The sequence below is a fragment of the Scyliorhinus torazame genome, chromosome 2 (genome assembly GCF_047496885.1).
Source record: "Scyliorhinus torazame isolate Kashiwa2021f chromosome 2, sScyTor2.1, whole genome shotgun sequence".
Taxonomy (NCBI): Eukaryota; Metazoa; Chordata; class Chondrichthyes; order Carcharhiniformes; family Scyliorhinidae; genus Scyliorhinus; species Scyliorhinus torazame.
In genome coordinates this window covers 98,652,418-98,668,778 of record NC_092708.1, presented here as the reverse complement: position 1 = coordinate 98,668,778, position 16,361 = coordinate 98,652,418, and the positions used below count along the sequence as shown (strand labels likewise).

General features: G+C 46.0%; 1 protein-coding gene across 3 annotated transcripts in view; it reads right to left on the bottom strand.

The window, feature by feature from the left end:
- marchf7 (membrane-associated ring finger (C3HC4) 7) overlaps positions 1-16,361 on the bottom strand; it is a 39,916-nt gene that overhangs the window by 11,842 nt on the left and 11,713 nt on the right. For 2 of the 3 annotated variants that reach the window (XM_072474690.1, XM_072474700.1), the window contains exons 3-6: positions 15,660-15,818; positions 15,375-15,558; positions 5,458-5,550; positions 3,315-4,524 (exon numbers count right to left, since the gene is read on the bottom strand). In XM_072474690.1, the coding sequence (XP_072330791.1) occupies positions 3,315-4,524; positions 5,458-5,550; positions 15,375-15,558; positions 15,660-15,818 (1,646 nt within the window). The remainder of the gene's footprint in view (positions 1-3,314; positions 4,525-5,457; positions 5,551-15,374; positions 15,559-15,659; positions 15,819-16,361) is intronic. The other variant, XM_072474711.1, reaches the window with a different exon arrangement.

The window sequence follows — 16,361 nt, the reverse complement described above, 5'->3', positions numbered from 1 at the left end:
AAAGAAAAATCATTCAGGAGCCTAAGCAGTTTACCTGTAGAATCTTGAGGCAGCATTGTAAACCTATTGAATGGATATCCATGGGTTAAAACTCATTCTACCTGAAGAACAGCACATTTTCTTTGGAGTTTCAGTTTGTAAATTATTTTATCATCATCAGGAATTAAATCTAGGGGCTCAGGCTATCTTGGCAAGAGATGTGGGCAGTTCCAATTGCTGGTCAACAGGTTTTACCCAGTGAATGTTTTTATGTCAAAGTTACTGGAAATAAACTTCCCTGCTCAAGCAGCCAGTTTAAATTTATTTAGGGTTAAGGTGCTTTATTGTATCCAATCTTTACTTGGACTAAATACACACATCAACAGGAAACCTTGTACAGCTCTGCTTTCAGGTTTGGCTCTCTAATGCTTTTATCTTAAGATAGTCTGAATTGATCAATACCAGAACACTGGAATGAGTCCAAAATTGTGCAGGTTAAGTGGTAAGGTGTGATTACGGGGCCTATTTGGGCTGCTTTTTCAGAGGGTCAGTGCAGAGTAGATAGGCCGAATCTGCATTGTCGGGTTTCCATGATTCTAAAAAGGTGAAAAATAATGAAGTATGCTGTGGTAATGCAAATTGTCTTCATAACGGGTAAACAAAAATGATTCAAGTTTTCAATAATCAGGTGTAATCCGTGATGATGCAGGATTCTAGATATAATAGATTATAAACATTTGGCAATTTAAGGGTTAAGTGCATTTGACTGCAGCTGCCAGGTTTTTAAAAATAATCTTGTTTTGCAAGATCAGAAAGCCTTTAGGAGCCAGAGGTGAAATTGACCCAAGTAAGGATACACGGTGGCACAGTGGTTAGCACGACTGCTTCACTGTGCCAGGGACCTGGGTTCAGTTCCGGCTTTGTGTGACCGTTTCTATGGAGTTTGCACTTTCTCCCCGTGTCTGCGTGGGTTTCCTCTGGGTGCTCCAGTTTCCCCCCCACATTCTCAAGGTGTGCAGGTTAGGTGGATTTGCCATGTTATATTGCCGCTTAAGTGTCCAAAAAGATTAGGCTGGGTTAAGGAGATAGGGTCGGTGCACTCAATGGGTCAAACAGCCTCCTTCTGCATTGTAGACATTCTATCTTCTATTCTAAAAAGCCTGGGCTAATGCACTTGTTTGACGAGGGGGGAGTCCATGTGCTTTCAGCCTGGGGAGATGAGGTTAGTGCTGCGTAGAGCAACGGTATTCAAACATTTGAGAAAGCTTCTGAGTGGAGTTTTGATCTCACTACCCTTTAGAACAGAAGTAGCTTGCTCTCACAGTAGGATAGTTAAAAAAGATTGAAAGTATTTAAAGCAGTGCAGACAAAACATAGTAGCACGGTAGCATTGTGGATAGCACAATTCCTTCACAGCTCCAGGGTCCCAGGTTTGATTCCGGCTTGGGTCACTGTCTGTGCGGAGTCTGCACATCCTCCCCGTGTGTGCGTGGGTTTCCTCCGGGTGCTCCGGTTTCCTCCCACAGTCCAAAGATGTGCAGGTTAGGTGGATTGGCCATGATAAATTGACCTTAGTGTCCAAAATTGCCCTTAGTGTTGGGTGGGGTTACTGGGTTATGGGGATAGGGTGGAGGTGTTGACCTTGGGCGGGGTGCTCTTTCCAAGAGCCGGTGCAGACTCGATGGGCCGTATGGCCTCCTTCTGCACTGTAAATTCTATGTAAATAAATATAGTACATAGAACATTACAGCGCAGTACAGTCCCTTCGGCACTCAATGTTGGGCCGACCTGGTAAACCACTCTAAAGCCCATCTACACTATTCCCTTATCATCCATATGTCTATCCAATGACCATTTGAATGCCCTTAGGATAACGAAGAAGGTGAAACAAGCCAGTTGAAACAGCTCTTTGACCAGACTCTGCAGGGGTTCTAACAGGAGCCAAATCTGTTCTGGAAAGCAAGGATTGCTCTGTGCCATTGGGTTTTAAAATGCATTAATATAGATTGTTTTTTTTTCTTGTTGTTTAATTGGAAATTGAGATCGTAATGAAGGATATTGTATTTACTGTATTGAATGCTTTTGCTTAAGAAATAATTGTAAACTATTTTCGGGAGTGATGTTAGAGAGGTTATTAGCATGAGTTAATAATTTTTGTTTTAAAATACCAAATTCCTATTTCTTTGTGCATTCACTCCTGGAGTGAGGTATTCTTTCTGCATAGTCTTACAAAATGAAAAACGAAAATATTGGGGTTTCCGTCCAATATCGTGGCCACTGTTGGGGTCTGGATTGGGATTCTAATAATTCCCTTGCTCTTCCAAATGCAAAGAGTCAGAATACCAGCAATCTGACATCAAATTTTCTATTTCCACCTTACAATTACCTGCACTGTACATTGTTAAGCAGAAGTTTCTTGGTCAATTTGAGGGGGCATAATGGCACGTTGTTCTTCTCAAAATTAACACTTCAATTCCAAACATGTGTCATCGCAAGAAATTCAATTAACCATGTTTAAAACTCTTCCTGTAAATTTCAATTGAGTAGGAACAAATGCATACTAAAATCACTTAGTTTCTGAAAGCAGATGAAATCGCAGGGGAAAATAGCAATTTCAGGTGAGCAATTTTATGAGGCCAAAGTGTGAATGATAGAGCACAAAACACCATATAGGGAAGATACAAATATGTGATTTAGCATTGTATTTTCTGGTCCATGTTTCAATGCCAGAAATCAACATGATCAAAACTTGTTCAGTGCAAAAACATAACTTCATTTTGTGTTTCAAACCAAGGGAACTTGCCCACATAGACAATAAAAGGTATCAAATGGACAGTCAACTTGATATGGTCACTGTAAATCCACGATAGCAACCGTAAAAAACTTTGTTGAATCATTATTGTGATTTTATCCTATCAATGTGCAGAATACATAGGGAAAGAAAGGCATACAAAACCCTTGCTTATCTAGCGCTCATCATTCAAGCCTCAAGATGCTTGCTTCCAAAACAAACCAGTCACTCAAGTCTTCTGAAAGACTTCTATTCTTCCCTCGATTTCCAAACTCAACCAGCTCCCACAAAGATAGCCATTACTTTCTCTTCCTGCTCGATGCTGCTGTCTGGGGTATGGATCTCTCATAAACAACACTACTCACATCATACATAACATCTCCCCCACAAGGAAAGGAAATTTCCTAGAGAACACACATGTAGGTTAACAAAGCAAGTGAAATCCAAATCAGTTGAAACTTAATAAAACGTTTCCTAGTAGCTTAATAAATTGATGCGAAGAAAAAATGACAAGCAGGGTTTTTGAGAAACACATAAAATATACCTTTCTTGTAATTTTCTGAGTTTTTCTGGATCCCTTGAAGATGTACATTCAGTTTTCTGTTTTTCTTGAGCGTCATTATTTCTAGATGGACTTGCAAAGTCTACTGCTATGAGTATATCATCAGAGTATTCATCTCCAAGGCCATATGGCATAGTAAGGCGTATGACTGAATTAGGAAACATCCCTGCAATTCCAGAACTGCTACTGCCACGGGGACTCTCTGGTATAGATGTTGGAGTGCAAAAAGTGGAGCTGCCTGTAGTGGTGGCAGTCAATGCCCCCGACGAAGCTGCAGTTGCACCCTGGATAACACGTGGTTGTTCCCGGCTCAAGTTTTCACGTGTTCCAACTTCTCTTTGGAGGACTGGCGAGCGATCGACCCGAGCTTCATCTGTGGTACTGTTAGATGCAGCAGCCATTCGTGCAGTTTCGTCTCTTCCTTCTCTTCTCCTTCTGTTGAAGAGAGGGGTGCACCGGTTTCGTAATGATGAGGATAACCATGAAGCATTATTTCTATTTTCGGAATAACCGGACCTTGAATTTACCAAACTTTCTACACCTCCATTAATGTTTTGAGACTGTGAAACGTTTGGTGCTCCTGGTCTCCTCCATCTCAAAAATCCAAATCCCTGAGATGTTTCAGAGGATTGATTGTTTGCAAAATTAGCGGCATCGGGTCTGGCCGTGCTATTAGCCTGCACATAATTTTCAGGCCTTCCACCTAATGACATGTTATCTGAATGCCCAAAGGAATGGGTTGTTTCAAATGATCGTACACTTGAATGCCCCTGGTTGGATCTGCGGCTACCAGAAAACGTTGAAGACATAGTGGATGCCAGACGGGACAAAAGCTGTCTAGGTCTGCACCTGCTGCTAGATTCTGCTGCAAAGTTATTTAGCGGTCTTGGTTGCAACACAGATATATTCCTCCTATCGGAGGTTACGGATTCCGAAGCTCCTGATCCAGGTCTACTATGCACAAAACCGCACTCCATACTTCTTTGTGGTATCACTTCAACGTTTGTAATGGAACTGCTGCTAGATGACCCAGAAGAATTTCTGTTAGAGTCTCTTGTGAATACAGGTCGACTCTCTGAAGGCAAGGAAAGTGCTCGACTCAAGTTTGTTGTGGTGCGCCTCAAAGATCCAAGCAATGTGTCCCTCGGTCTTGCACCTTGTTCATAGGACGATAAAACTCTATCTTCAAGATCTGAAGTAGGAAAATATACTAAAAATTAAACAAACCCTCGAGAGTATAAGAATGCAAATCTTCCTTCATCCCTGTACCAGTAATGCAAATTGTGATTCTAGTGAAAATGCAAATGTTATATTTGTTTAAAATACCTGTTGGAGTTTGAGACAAAACTGAGTGGCCTGGTTCAAATTCACCAGTAATAGAAAATATCTAGGTGGGAATTATATCCAATCCAAGTTCAGTTACGCAATTATGAAAAGAGTATAAGACATCACCAGTCTCCCCGAACAGGTGCCAGAATGTGGTGACTAGGGGCTTTTCACAGTAACTTCATTGAAGCCTACTTGTGACAATAAGCGATTATTATTATTGATATTCCTATGACAAGTCATCACCACGGTAGCACAGTGGTTAGCACTGTTGCTTCACAGCGTCAGGGTCCCAGGTTAGAATTCCGGCTTGGGTCACTGTCTGTGCAGTCTGCATGTTTTCCCTGTGTCTGCATGGGTTTCCTCCGGGTGCTCATAAGTCCCCCATAAGTCCCGAAAGACGTACTGTAAGGTAATTTGGACATTCTGGGGCAGCACGGTGGCGCAGTGGGTTAGCCCTGCTGCCTCACGGCGCCGGGATCCCTTGTTCGACCCCGGCTCTGGGTCACCGTCCGTGTAGACTTTGCACATTCTCCGTGTTTGCGTGGGTTTCGCCCCAAAAACGTGCAGGGTATGTGGATTGGCCACGCTAAATTGCCCCATAATTTGGAAAAAAATAATTGGGTACTCTTAAATTTTTTTTTTTTTATATATAAAAAAAAAAAAAATTGGACCTTCTGAATTCTCCCTCCATGCACCCGAACAGGCGCCGGAATGTGGCGACTAGGGGCTTTTACACAGAAACTTCATTGCAGTGTTAATGTAAGCCTACTTGTGACAATAAAGATTATTATACCACCTTCTTCAGCATTGGACTCGATTCCTTCACTTCTAGATGTGGAACTGAATTGCACTGATGGTCTTGGAAACTGAGTACACCGCCACGTCGTATCTGAGAAACAAAAAAATGCCTGATAAACACGTTTTGAAGCGGGATATGGAATACAAACCAATATAAATCTATAGACAATTTGGAATACAAACCATAAGCTATAGACTATTTTACTTATTTTTTTAAAAACTAAGGGAAACCACACAACTAGCCAATCGCTTTGTTAATTAAACAAAGGAAGAGTACTAACCACAATCACTCGTGTTTGCTATCTCAACCAACTAAATATTTTAGTTTATAATGAACAGCTGACAGTAATTACTGCATTACAGAAAACTATCTAGTCACAATAGATTTTGGCGGGTAAAACAGAGCCAGCTATGTACGGAGCTATGCTTGGAGACATACAGAGAGCTCCTCAACAGTTGTTATTCAACCCACTTGATTGACCAAAATAGCTCATGCAGGTCTCAAGGTATTTGCTCTTCAGAATCAATGGATTAGAAAATAGTCAAGACTGAAAACAGACTAGAAAAAGGCCCGCAAAGTGAAATGAAATGTCATTCTGCATTTAATCCATCAATCCATATTAGATGTAATACTCCAGATTCTACTTTCCAAGCTTCCAATTCAACTGTCATATTAACAAAAATCTGTAGATACTCAGTAAGTTTTAAGGAAAGAGATTTGTAACATGCAACACCCATTTTGCTAGAGCAGAGTCCTAGGGTTCGATCACATGCAGAGGGCAGACTCCCTGCACACCATAGTAATGTCAGGGATGAGCCTGCCTCCACTTAGCCAGCTCGCAGTGCTTTAACTATGTAGAATACCTTTTCTCCAAATTTCCTCAGCACCCCGCCATCCCCTTGCTCCAAACATTACCCCACCTCCCACTGATTACTTCCTTCTACTGATGACTGTATCGTTGCTGCTTCCTGCTATCATTCCAATATAGACAATTTTATTCCATCTCTTGCTTTCACCTGGGCATCTAATCCTTCCTAGGCTTTCCCTCATCTCTTCACAGCCAAGTGAACTTTTACTATTCTTCCTGACTTTCAGCCGTGTGCCCATATCTTGAATGAAACTGCAAGCACTATGCAGATGTAACACTTGCCCAGAAAATCCTCCCACCTCAATATTCAGGACCAAAATGCTCCTTATATGCAAGATGGCATTTAGTTTGACTGTTTCACTGAACACTGAATACCTCCATTCTGTCTGTAAGTATGGCCCTCATCTTACCAGTTTAGTTGACATCCCATGGCTTTGGTTTTCCATGTAGTTCAAATGAAGTTAACCACAAACTTCAGGAACAAGAGGGGGGGAGACACGAGGGGGAGGGGGGACACACGAGGGGGAGGGGGGGGACACACGAGGGGGAGGGGGGGGACACACGAGGGGGAGGGGGGGACACACGAGGGGGAGGGGGGGACACACGAGGGGGAGGGGGGGACACACGAGGGGGAGGGGGGGACACACGAGGGGGAGGGGGGGACACACGAGGGGGAGGGGGGGACACACGAGGGGGAGGGGGGGACACACGAGGGGGAGGGGGGGACACACGAGGGGGAGGGGGGGACACACGAGGGGGAGGGGGGGACACACGAGGGGGAGGGGGGGACACACGAGGGGGGAGGGGGGGACACACGAGGGGGAGGGGGGGACACACGAGGGGGAGGGGGGGACACACGAGGGGGAGGGGGGGACACACGAGGGGGAGGGGGGGACACACGAGGGGGAGGGGGGGACACACGAGGGGGAGGGGGGGACACACGAGGGGGAGGGGGGGACACACGAGGGGGAGGGGGGGACACACGAGGGGGGAGGGGGGGACACACGAGGGGGAGGGGGGGACACACGAGGGGGAGGGGGGGACACACGAGGGGGAGGGGGGGACACACGAGGGGGAGGGGGGGACACACGAGGGGGAGGGGGGACACACGAGGGGGAGGGGGGGACACACGAGGAGGAGGGGGGACACACGAGGGGGAGGGGGGGACACACGAGGGGGAGGGGGGACACACGAGGGGGAGGGGGGGACACACGAGGGGGAGGGGGGGACACACGAGGGGGAGGGGGGGACACACGAGGGGGAGGGGGGGACACACGAGGGGGAGGGGGGGGCACACGAGGGGGAGGGGGAGGACACACACGAGGGGGAGGGGGGGACACACACGAGGGGGAGGGGGGGACACACACGAGGGGGAGGGGGGGACACACACGAGGGGAGGGGGGGACACACACGAGGGGAGGGGGGGACACACACGAGGGGAGGGGGGGGACACACACGAGGGGAGGGGGGGACACACACGAGGGGGAGGGGGGGACACACACGAGGGGGAGGGGGGGACACACGAGGGGGAGGAGGGGACACACGAGGGGGAGGGGGGGGACACACGAGGGGGAGGGGGGACACACGAGGGGGAGGGGGGGACACACGAGGGGGAGGGGGGGACACACGAGGGGGAGGGGGGGACACACGAGGGGGAGGGGGGGACACACGAGGGGGAGGGGGGGACACACGAGGGGGAGGGGGGGACACACGAGGGGGAGGGGGGACACACGAGGGGGAGGGGGGGACACACGAAGGGGAGGGGGGGGACACACGAGGGGGAGGGGGGGGACACACGAGGGGGAGGGGGGGGACACACGAGGGGGAGGGGGGGACACACGAGGGGGAGGGGGGGGACACACGAGGGGGAGGGGGGGACACACGAGGGGGAGGGGGGGACACACGAGGGGGAGGGGGGGACACACGAGGGGGAGGGGGGACACACGAGGGGGAGGGGGGGGACGGACGAGGGGGAGGGGGGGACGGACGAGGGGGAGGGGGGGGGGGACGGACGAGGGGGAGGGGGGGGGGACGGACGAGGGGGAGGGGGGGGGGACGGACGAGGGGGAGGGGGGGGGGACGGACGAGGGGGAGGGGGGGACGGACGAGGGGGAGGGGGGGACGGACGAGGGGGAGGGGGGGACGGACGAGGGGGAGGGGGGGACGGAAGAGGGGGATGGGGGGACGGAAGGGGAGGGGGGGACGGACGAGGGGGAGGGGGGGACGGACGAGGGGGAGGGGGGGGCGGACGAGGGGGAGGGGGGGGCGGACGAGGGGGAGGGGGGGGCGGACGAGGGGGAGGGGGGGCGGACGAGGGGGAGGGGGGGGCGGACGAGGGGGAGGGGGGGCGGACGAGGGGGAGGGGGGGCGGACGAGGGGGAGGGGGGGCGGACGAGGGGGAGGGGGGGCGGACGAGGGGGAGGGGGGGGCGGACGAGGGGGAGGGGGGGGCGGACGAGGGGGAGGGGGGGGCGGACGAGGGGGAGGGGGGGGGGGCGGACGAGGGGGAGGGGGGGAGGGGGGGACGGACGAGGGGGAGGGGGGGACGGACAAGGGGGAGGGGGGGCGGAAGAGGGGGAGGGGGGGCGGAAGAGGGGGAGAAGAGGGGGAGGGGCTTCCCCCTACATTACGCCACCAAAGTCTCATTCACAGACTTTTATTATTTTCTTCATTTTTCATTCTTTTCTTGTTTGAGGACCTCGTCTTTTCACCACCCCTTCCCTACTTTGTTCATTCCATAGGTCTGCGTGAACTCAAATGTGAATTAGCAATTGGGAGATTAAACACCATCTCCCTTTTCACGCACTCTTGCCTCCGAATAAGGTGGTTATGGGTTCAGGTCCCAACTCCAAAGGACTTCACAAAATCTTGTCTGACACGTCAGTGCATTACTGAGGGAGTTCTGCATGCAGGTACAGCAAGCAGTAAATGGCATTTTGGCCTGCAGTGAGAGGATTAGAGTACAGGAGCAGGGATGCCTTGCTGCAGTTATACAAGGCCTTGGTGAGGCCACAGCTGGAATATTGTGTGCAGTTTTGGTCTCCTTATGTGAGGAAGGATGTTCTTGCTCTAGAGGGAGTGCAGTAAAGGTTTATCAGGCTGATTCCTGGGATGGCGGGACTGACATCTGAAGAAAGATTGAATTGGTTAGGATTGTATTCGCTGGAGTTCAGAAGAATTAACTGAATGAGGGGGGGGGGGGGGATCTCAGAAACCTATAAATTCTAAGAGAACTAGATGCTAGAAGGATTTTCCCAATGGTGGGTGTCCAGAACCAGGGGTCACAGTCTGAGGTTACAGGGTAGACCATTTAGGAGAGATGAGGAAACATTTCTTCACCCAGAGTGGTGAGTCTGTGGAATTAATCACCACAGGAAGTAATTGAGGCCAAAACATTGCATGTTTTCAAGGAGCAGTTACATACAGCACTTAGGGCGAACGGGATCAAAGAATATGAGGGGAAAGTGGGATTAGGCTATTGAGTTGGATGATAAGTCATGAACATAACGAATGGTGGAGCAGGCACCATGGGCCGAATGGCCTCCTCCTTCTCCTATTTTCTATGTTACGATGGTCACAGATACAGCGTTTCAGATGAGATACTGAACTGAGGCCCCTTCTGCCCTCTCAGGTAGGTGTAAAGGTTCCCACAATCACAATATGAAGTTTTGGGAAAGTTCTCCCCAGTGGCTTGACCAATAATTAAATCTCAACCAACACCTAAAATAAAATCTAGATATGATATTGCTGTTTGTGGGACCTTACTGTGCACAAAATGTATGTTGTTTTTCTGCATCAGAACAGTGAACCACTTGAAAAAGTACTTGATTGGCTGTAAAGCGTTTTGGTACTTGAAATTGAGAAAGATGCAAACTAAAGAATAAAAGGATTCGGGGATATGGTGTACGGGCCAGAGAGTGGAGCTGAGTCCACAAAGATCAGCCATGATCTCATTAAATGGCGGAGCAGGCTCGAGGGGCCAGATGGCCTACTCCTGTTCCTAGTTCTTATGTTAAATGCCCAGTTCTTGGTCAGTCTTCCCTTTTTCTTTATTTTTCCAACCACACCAAATACCTGGTTATCTGCAACTTCTTACAATTTATATAAAAGTGACTTAATAGAAGGGACCAATGGTATGGTTGCTAAATTTGCAAACAACACAGGAAAGTAGATTGTGAAGAGGACATAAGGAGGCCACAAAAGACAGATAAGTTGTGAGTGGGTAAACATCTGGCAAATGGAGTACAATATGTAGGAAGAATAAAACAATTATTTAAATAATGAGAGATTGCAGAGGTACGAGATTCAGGTATCCCGGTGCATGAATCATAGAATTTACAGTGTAGGAGGTCGTCATTTGGCCCATCGAGTCTGCACCGGCCCTTGGAAAGAGAACCCTGCCCAAGCACACCTCCACCCTATCCCTGTATCTCAGTAACCCCATCCAACCTATTAGTCAATTTAGCCTAACCTGCACATCTTTGGACGGAGGGAGGAAACCGGAGCATCCGGAGGAAACCCACGCAGACATGGGGAGAACGTGCAGACTCCGCACAGACCGTGACCCAAGCCGGGAATCGAACCTGGGTCCCTGGATCTGTGAAGCAACTGTGCTGCCCCTCACAAAAGGCTAGTATATAGGTAGAGCAAGTAATCAGGAAAACTAATAGAATGACATGGGACACTCGTAAACCACATAGGGAGTACTGTCAGGTTGTCTGATGAGGACACTCGTAAACCACATATGGAGTACTGTGTCAGGTTGGCTGATGAGGAAAGGTTGGACTTGTGTCCACTGGAGGCAACTTGATTGAAAACATACAAAAGGGGGGGGGGGGGGAAGAGAAGAGAAGAGAAGAGAAAAGAGAAGAGAAGAGGAGAAGAGAAGAGAGAAGAGAGAAGAGAAGAAGAGAAGAAGAGAAAAGAGAAGAAGAGAAGAAGAGAAGAAGAGAAAAGAGAAGAGGAGAGGAGAGAAAAGAGAAGAGGAGAAAAGGAGAAGAGAAGAGGAGAAAAAAAAAGAGAAGAGGAGAAAAGAAAAGGAGAGAGCGAGCGCGCACACGTGCAAGTTGAATGGTAGAGTAGGCTCGATGGGCCGAGTGGCCTACCTCTGCTCATAATGTGTTGGCCTATCTCTGCTCCTAATTTGTATACATGTTAGACGATCTTTATGAAAGTAGAAATATCATAACTTGTCCTTTTTTGATGCCAACTTGTCCTTTTCTGATGCCCCTTGACCAGCTGTGGGATTTAGAAACATTGACTGTTTTGGTGTGCTGTCTACAAAGGAGTTTTAAAAAATGATCCCAAATCAAACCCTACCTCTGAAACATGGAACATGAGAACATAGAAAATGCTCATATGCAGAAACCAATTTCCTTTTGAACTTTATGCTTTCATGAAAACTTCAAAATTACTATTAAGACATCATATATGCCCCAAATTACAGTCAAATATCCAGATTAAATTATACAACTAACGTTCACCTGAAATCAAGGAAAAGCAAGACAATTAAACTTGTCAACATTTGATATGTGCACAGTAATGCATAGAGGAATATCTAGTTAAGAGAACACAATTAAATGCACATTTTCTACATTTAATTTACTTCCCTCACCCATTTCTACATTCTTAGCTCATTCTTCATATTCAGTACTGTTAAACACCTTTTTCTACCAAAGAAAGCCTAAATTAGTACATTTCTCTTAAGATAATGCTCCAATATTAAAATATTTGAGAAACTCTTTCCTGCTATGATTTGTCTCTAAAATAAATATGAATATTTAAGAATTGCTTTTAATGGATAATACTAATGCACTAAAAATAATGCCTCCAATACCCATCTTATTTGTCACACTTTTCAACCTGCCATTACTCCCACATACCTACTATATCTATTTTCTCCATTGGTGACAGTGACGATTCCCTCACCCTCTCTCTCTCTCTCTCTCGAGCTAATTCCTCACTATCTGCTCTCTCCAAAACTCCGAGGCACCCCTGCAAATAGTACAATATAAGCACTCATTGTGCTTTCCAAACCATGGCTCTGGTTTAACAGCAAAAAATGAAAAAGGAGGCAAATTGATGTGGGAGCAAGGAAGTCAGTAGAATACCAAAATGCAGGTCAGACTAAGATGCAATAGCAGACTTGGGCTTTGGGTAGAATATGGGAAGCAAGTGGAAAAGACATGAGCTAGCTTAAAAGGAGATAGTTGACCCTAACCCAACAATGAAGCATTATGATGGGGTGGAATTGCCAATGTGGGAGTGAAGACCTTGAAGCACCAAAAAATTAAAACACGTAAAGAGCAAATAAAATGGCAAACTCATTTGGAGGCCTGCAAGTGCAACTACTTGATAATAGGATGCCTATAGAATTAGTTGCCATGAATAGCTAATTTAAAATGTGACAAATTCAGTTTGTGGAAAGCATTTTCTTTCAACTAGGTAAATAAACATAGAGAGAAACTGCAATAAAGTTGGGACAGTAATAAGGTTTTAGGTGCTGAGACATGATAGCTACAGATATTAGTCACAAACTTACAGATTTAGCAGTAACATTTAATTTTTCATTGGTTCTAAGGTGATACAACTAGACTACACAAAAACACAAAAATGCAGAATTGCAAGACACTTTTTGAAAAATCAGCTTGGTTTTCAGGTTGGTCGGGATCATATATAGATGGAATTCTAAATTTTTCCAAGGCCATAGCACTTCGAACTACAAGGAAACTAAAACGTGAAAAATCTCAAATTGAACTACAATAATTTATTTCAAATCTTTCAGATAATGCCAAAAAGAAAAAAGTATTGACGGTGCCGACAGTTTTGTATACCTGCAGATACAAGTATCTGGGGCAGCACGGTAGCCTTGTGGATAGCACAATTGCTTCACAGCTCCAGGGTCCCAGGTTCGATTCCAGCTTGGGTCACTGTCTGTGCGGAGTCTGCACATCCTCCCCGTGTGTGCGTGGGTTTCCTCCGGTGTGCTCCGGTTTCCTCCCACAGTCCAAAGATGTGCAGGTTAGGTGGATTGGCCATGATAAATTGCCCTTAGGTGTTCAAAATTGCCCTTGGTGTTGGGTGGGGTTACTGGGTTATGGGGGTAGGGTGGCGGTGTTGACCTTGGGTAGGGTGCTCTTTCCAAGAGCCGGTGCAGACTCGATGGGTCGAATGGCCTCCTTCTGCACTGTAAATTCTATGATAATCTATGATACATGGCAAGCACTGGATTAAACTCAATTTAATAGCTTCCTTTTCCCCTTCTCACTCCTTCCCTCCAAGCTAAGCTGTCCACTAATACTCATTGAAAAATCAAAAATCAAAGTAAGATTCCAACTTCACACAACCTCATAGCAACTGGTTCTTGGGAATAGGCAAGTTAGTTGTAGGATAAAATGAGTGCTTGTTAGAGAAATTAATGTCCGGTGAACTGTTAGATCTGAGGGGGTTGCTTTCAACTCTATTAGCTTACATAAATAATAGGTGCCTTTATTCAATAAAAGTGTAGACAAATTTACAGAAGATATCAAACTAGAAGGAACAGTGGAATTGGAGAATTAAAATGTAAATATGCAGATGAAATTTGATGCAAAATACTCTGTTTCAGGGAAAGAAAGAAACACAGGTCATCCATGAATGTGCCTAAATAACCAAGGATGAAGATTTCACGTTGACAGGTCTAGATTAGCAACCAAAGACCTTATAGAGAACTAAGCAGTTAAACAGCAGGACACAAGAAAGTTGTTATGACAAAACTGTCTAGCCAGATGGGAACTGGAGTGCTTAATCTTGTTCTGCAGAATATAAAGGAGACAGTCAAACACTAGAAGAAATGCCGACAAGATCCATACAATGGAGTTCTAAATTCAGAGGCATAATTAACAGGAAAGACCAGATAAAATTTGAGCCCTTTAGTGGGTCACGAGTGGTGATTTTTCAGATATGCAAAATAGTTAAGGGAATGGAAACGGCAAATATTATTTTTAACTAAAAAAAAAAAGAGTAAGACCAGGGGACAATTTAGTGAAAGGCAAATTTATGAAAAAGTCAGAAGTCTTCAGAATGACCAATCTATGGGGTGGGCTTCCAGAAGTGGTGAAAATAATTGGATGTTAAAACGGAGGAAATTCATTCAGGGTTTTTCTGGACAGATGAACGAAGGTGGGTCTTCCGATTTATATCTATCTTGAAAAAATAAAACATCAGCTTTCATTAGTGGGCAGCACGGTAGCACAGTGGTTAGCATCGTTGTTTCACAGTGCCAGGAACTTGGGTTCGATTCCCAGCTTGGGTCACTGTCTGTGCGAAGTCTGCATGTTCTCCCAGTGTCTGCGTGGGTTTCCTCTAGACACTCAATTTCCATCCACAAGTCCCAAAAGACATGCTTGTTAGGTGAATTGGACATTCTGAATTCTCCCCCAGTGTACCCGAACAGGCGTCGGCGAGTAGGGATTTTCACAGCAACTTTATTGCAATTGTAATGTAAGCCTACTTGTGACACCACTAAAAATTATTATTATTAGTACACGCAATGCAAATATGATCTCAAACATAATAATTGGGTTTCCAAGTGCCAATGTACACGAGGGATAAACATCAAGACAGTTCTGATATTCCAAACAAGATTCACTAGAAACTTCATACCATTTTATTGTATTCAAGCATAACCTGAACAAAGATTTGTACTAAGTCATCATCTAATTTTCCACCCATTGCTATGTGCTACCGGTGTTTTAATGCTTCATTGCTTAACCATGCAGTACTTTCTATTATGCAAGAATCACATGGTGAAGCTCATCTGTTGAAAGTATCTAAGCTACTGGATATACCCAATGTAAACTTCTGCTCAGTGTGATATTATAGTTCTGAGTATCAGGTCAGAGCAAAGCATGCTGCCCCGTGCCACAGTATCAAAAGGTATCTTTGGCCACTCATGTTCCATTATAGCATATACCTCAAGAGCTGTATGCTAGACATCACAAAAGCTAATGCAGAAGAGCTAATTGCAAATGAAATTCTGATGGAAGGGATAGCGAGTAGAAAAATACCTGAATGGTTGTTCAAGTAATTGGCACTATTACTAGAACATGTTGATGCTAGTTTAGGCCTCTTGGAATCACTGTTCTGGGGCTGTGTTAAAAATCGTGAAGATGCTCCCGGATGTCTATCTGTTTCATTGTAGATCCTGGACTGCAAAGGTGCAGATAAATGGCAGCCTTCAGGTGTGGAGAACTGTATAAAAAATATTTTAAAAGTGTTAATGCTACTGTAAAATTAAGTGACTTTAATCAGTTAAGCAACAATGAAAGTCAATTTCTGAATCTAAAATATACCATTCTATTTCTGTTTCCCGAAAAACCCATGGACCATGGTCCTTCACATCCTCGTGTGCTGCGTCCTGAAACCGTAGTCGATAGTTTCAACATATGTTCACTGTGTTCTGGTTCAGATATGGGAAAGTCTCTACAGGAAATATGGTGCAATCGAGATCCCTGCAAGAAAGAATAGCCTTTGTAAGAGGAACCAGGATTCCACGAGAACTATGGAAGAAAATAACAGAGTAGCATTAGGAAGAATTTAGACTAAAGGATTATCCCAATAAAAGGTACAGCAGGGTTGCATGCTGTACACCAGAAGCAGCAGAGCTACCTGGTCCACAACCAACACATTAACAAAGCTAACAGACAATAGGCAACTAAAGGGTGAAGAAAAGCTCCTGGAGCAGAACATATTCAACCAAGGTAGCCAGCATACCAGCATGTGTTTTCCAGTTTCCTGACACCCTAACTCTCTGTTAAGGCCCATTCCTCATGATTAACTAGAACGGATTACAAAATCTCAATAGCAGAAATAAGTAAACAAGGCACCTTGCGCCCCAGATGCTCATGAATTTTGTGATGTAGACCCTGAGAAATGGAAGGCAGTAGATAAAGGACTGAAGAACGGTGATGAAAATGATCATGATGCAGATATATGGCAGTATTGACTGACCAATTTCCAGAGTGAGTGCAAATATTCCAGAGGGGCCTAATGAA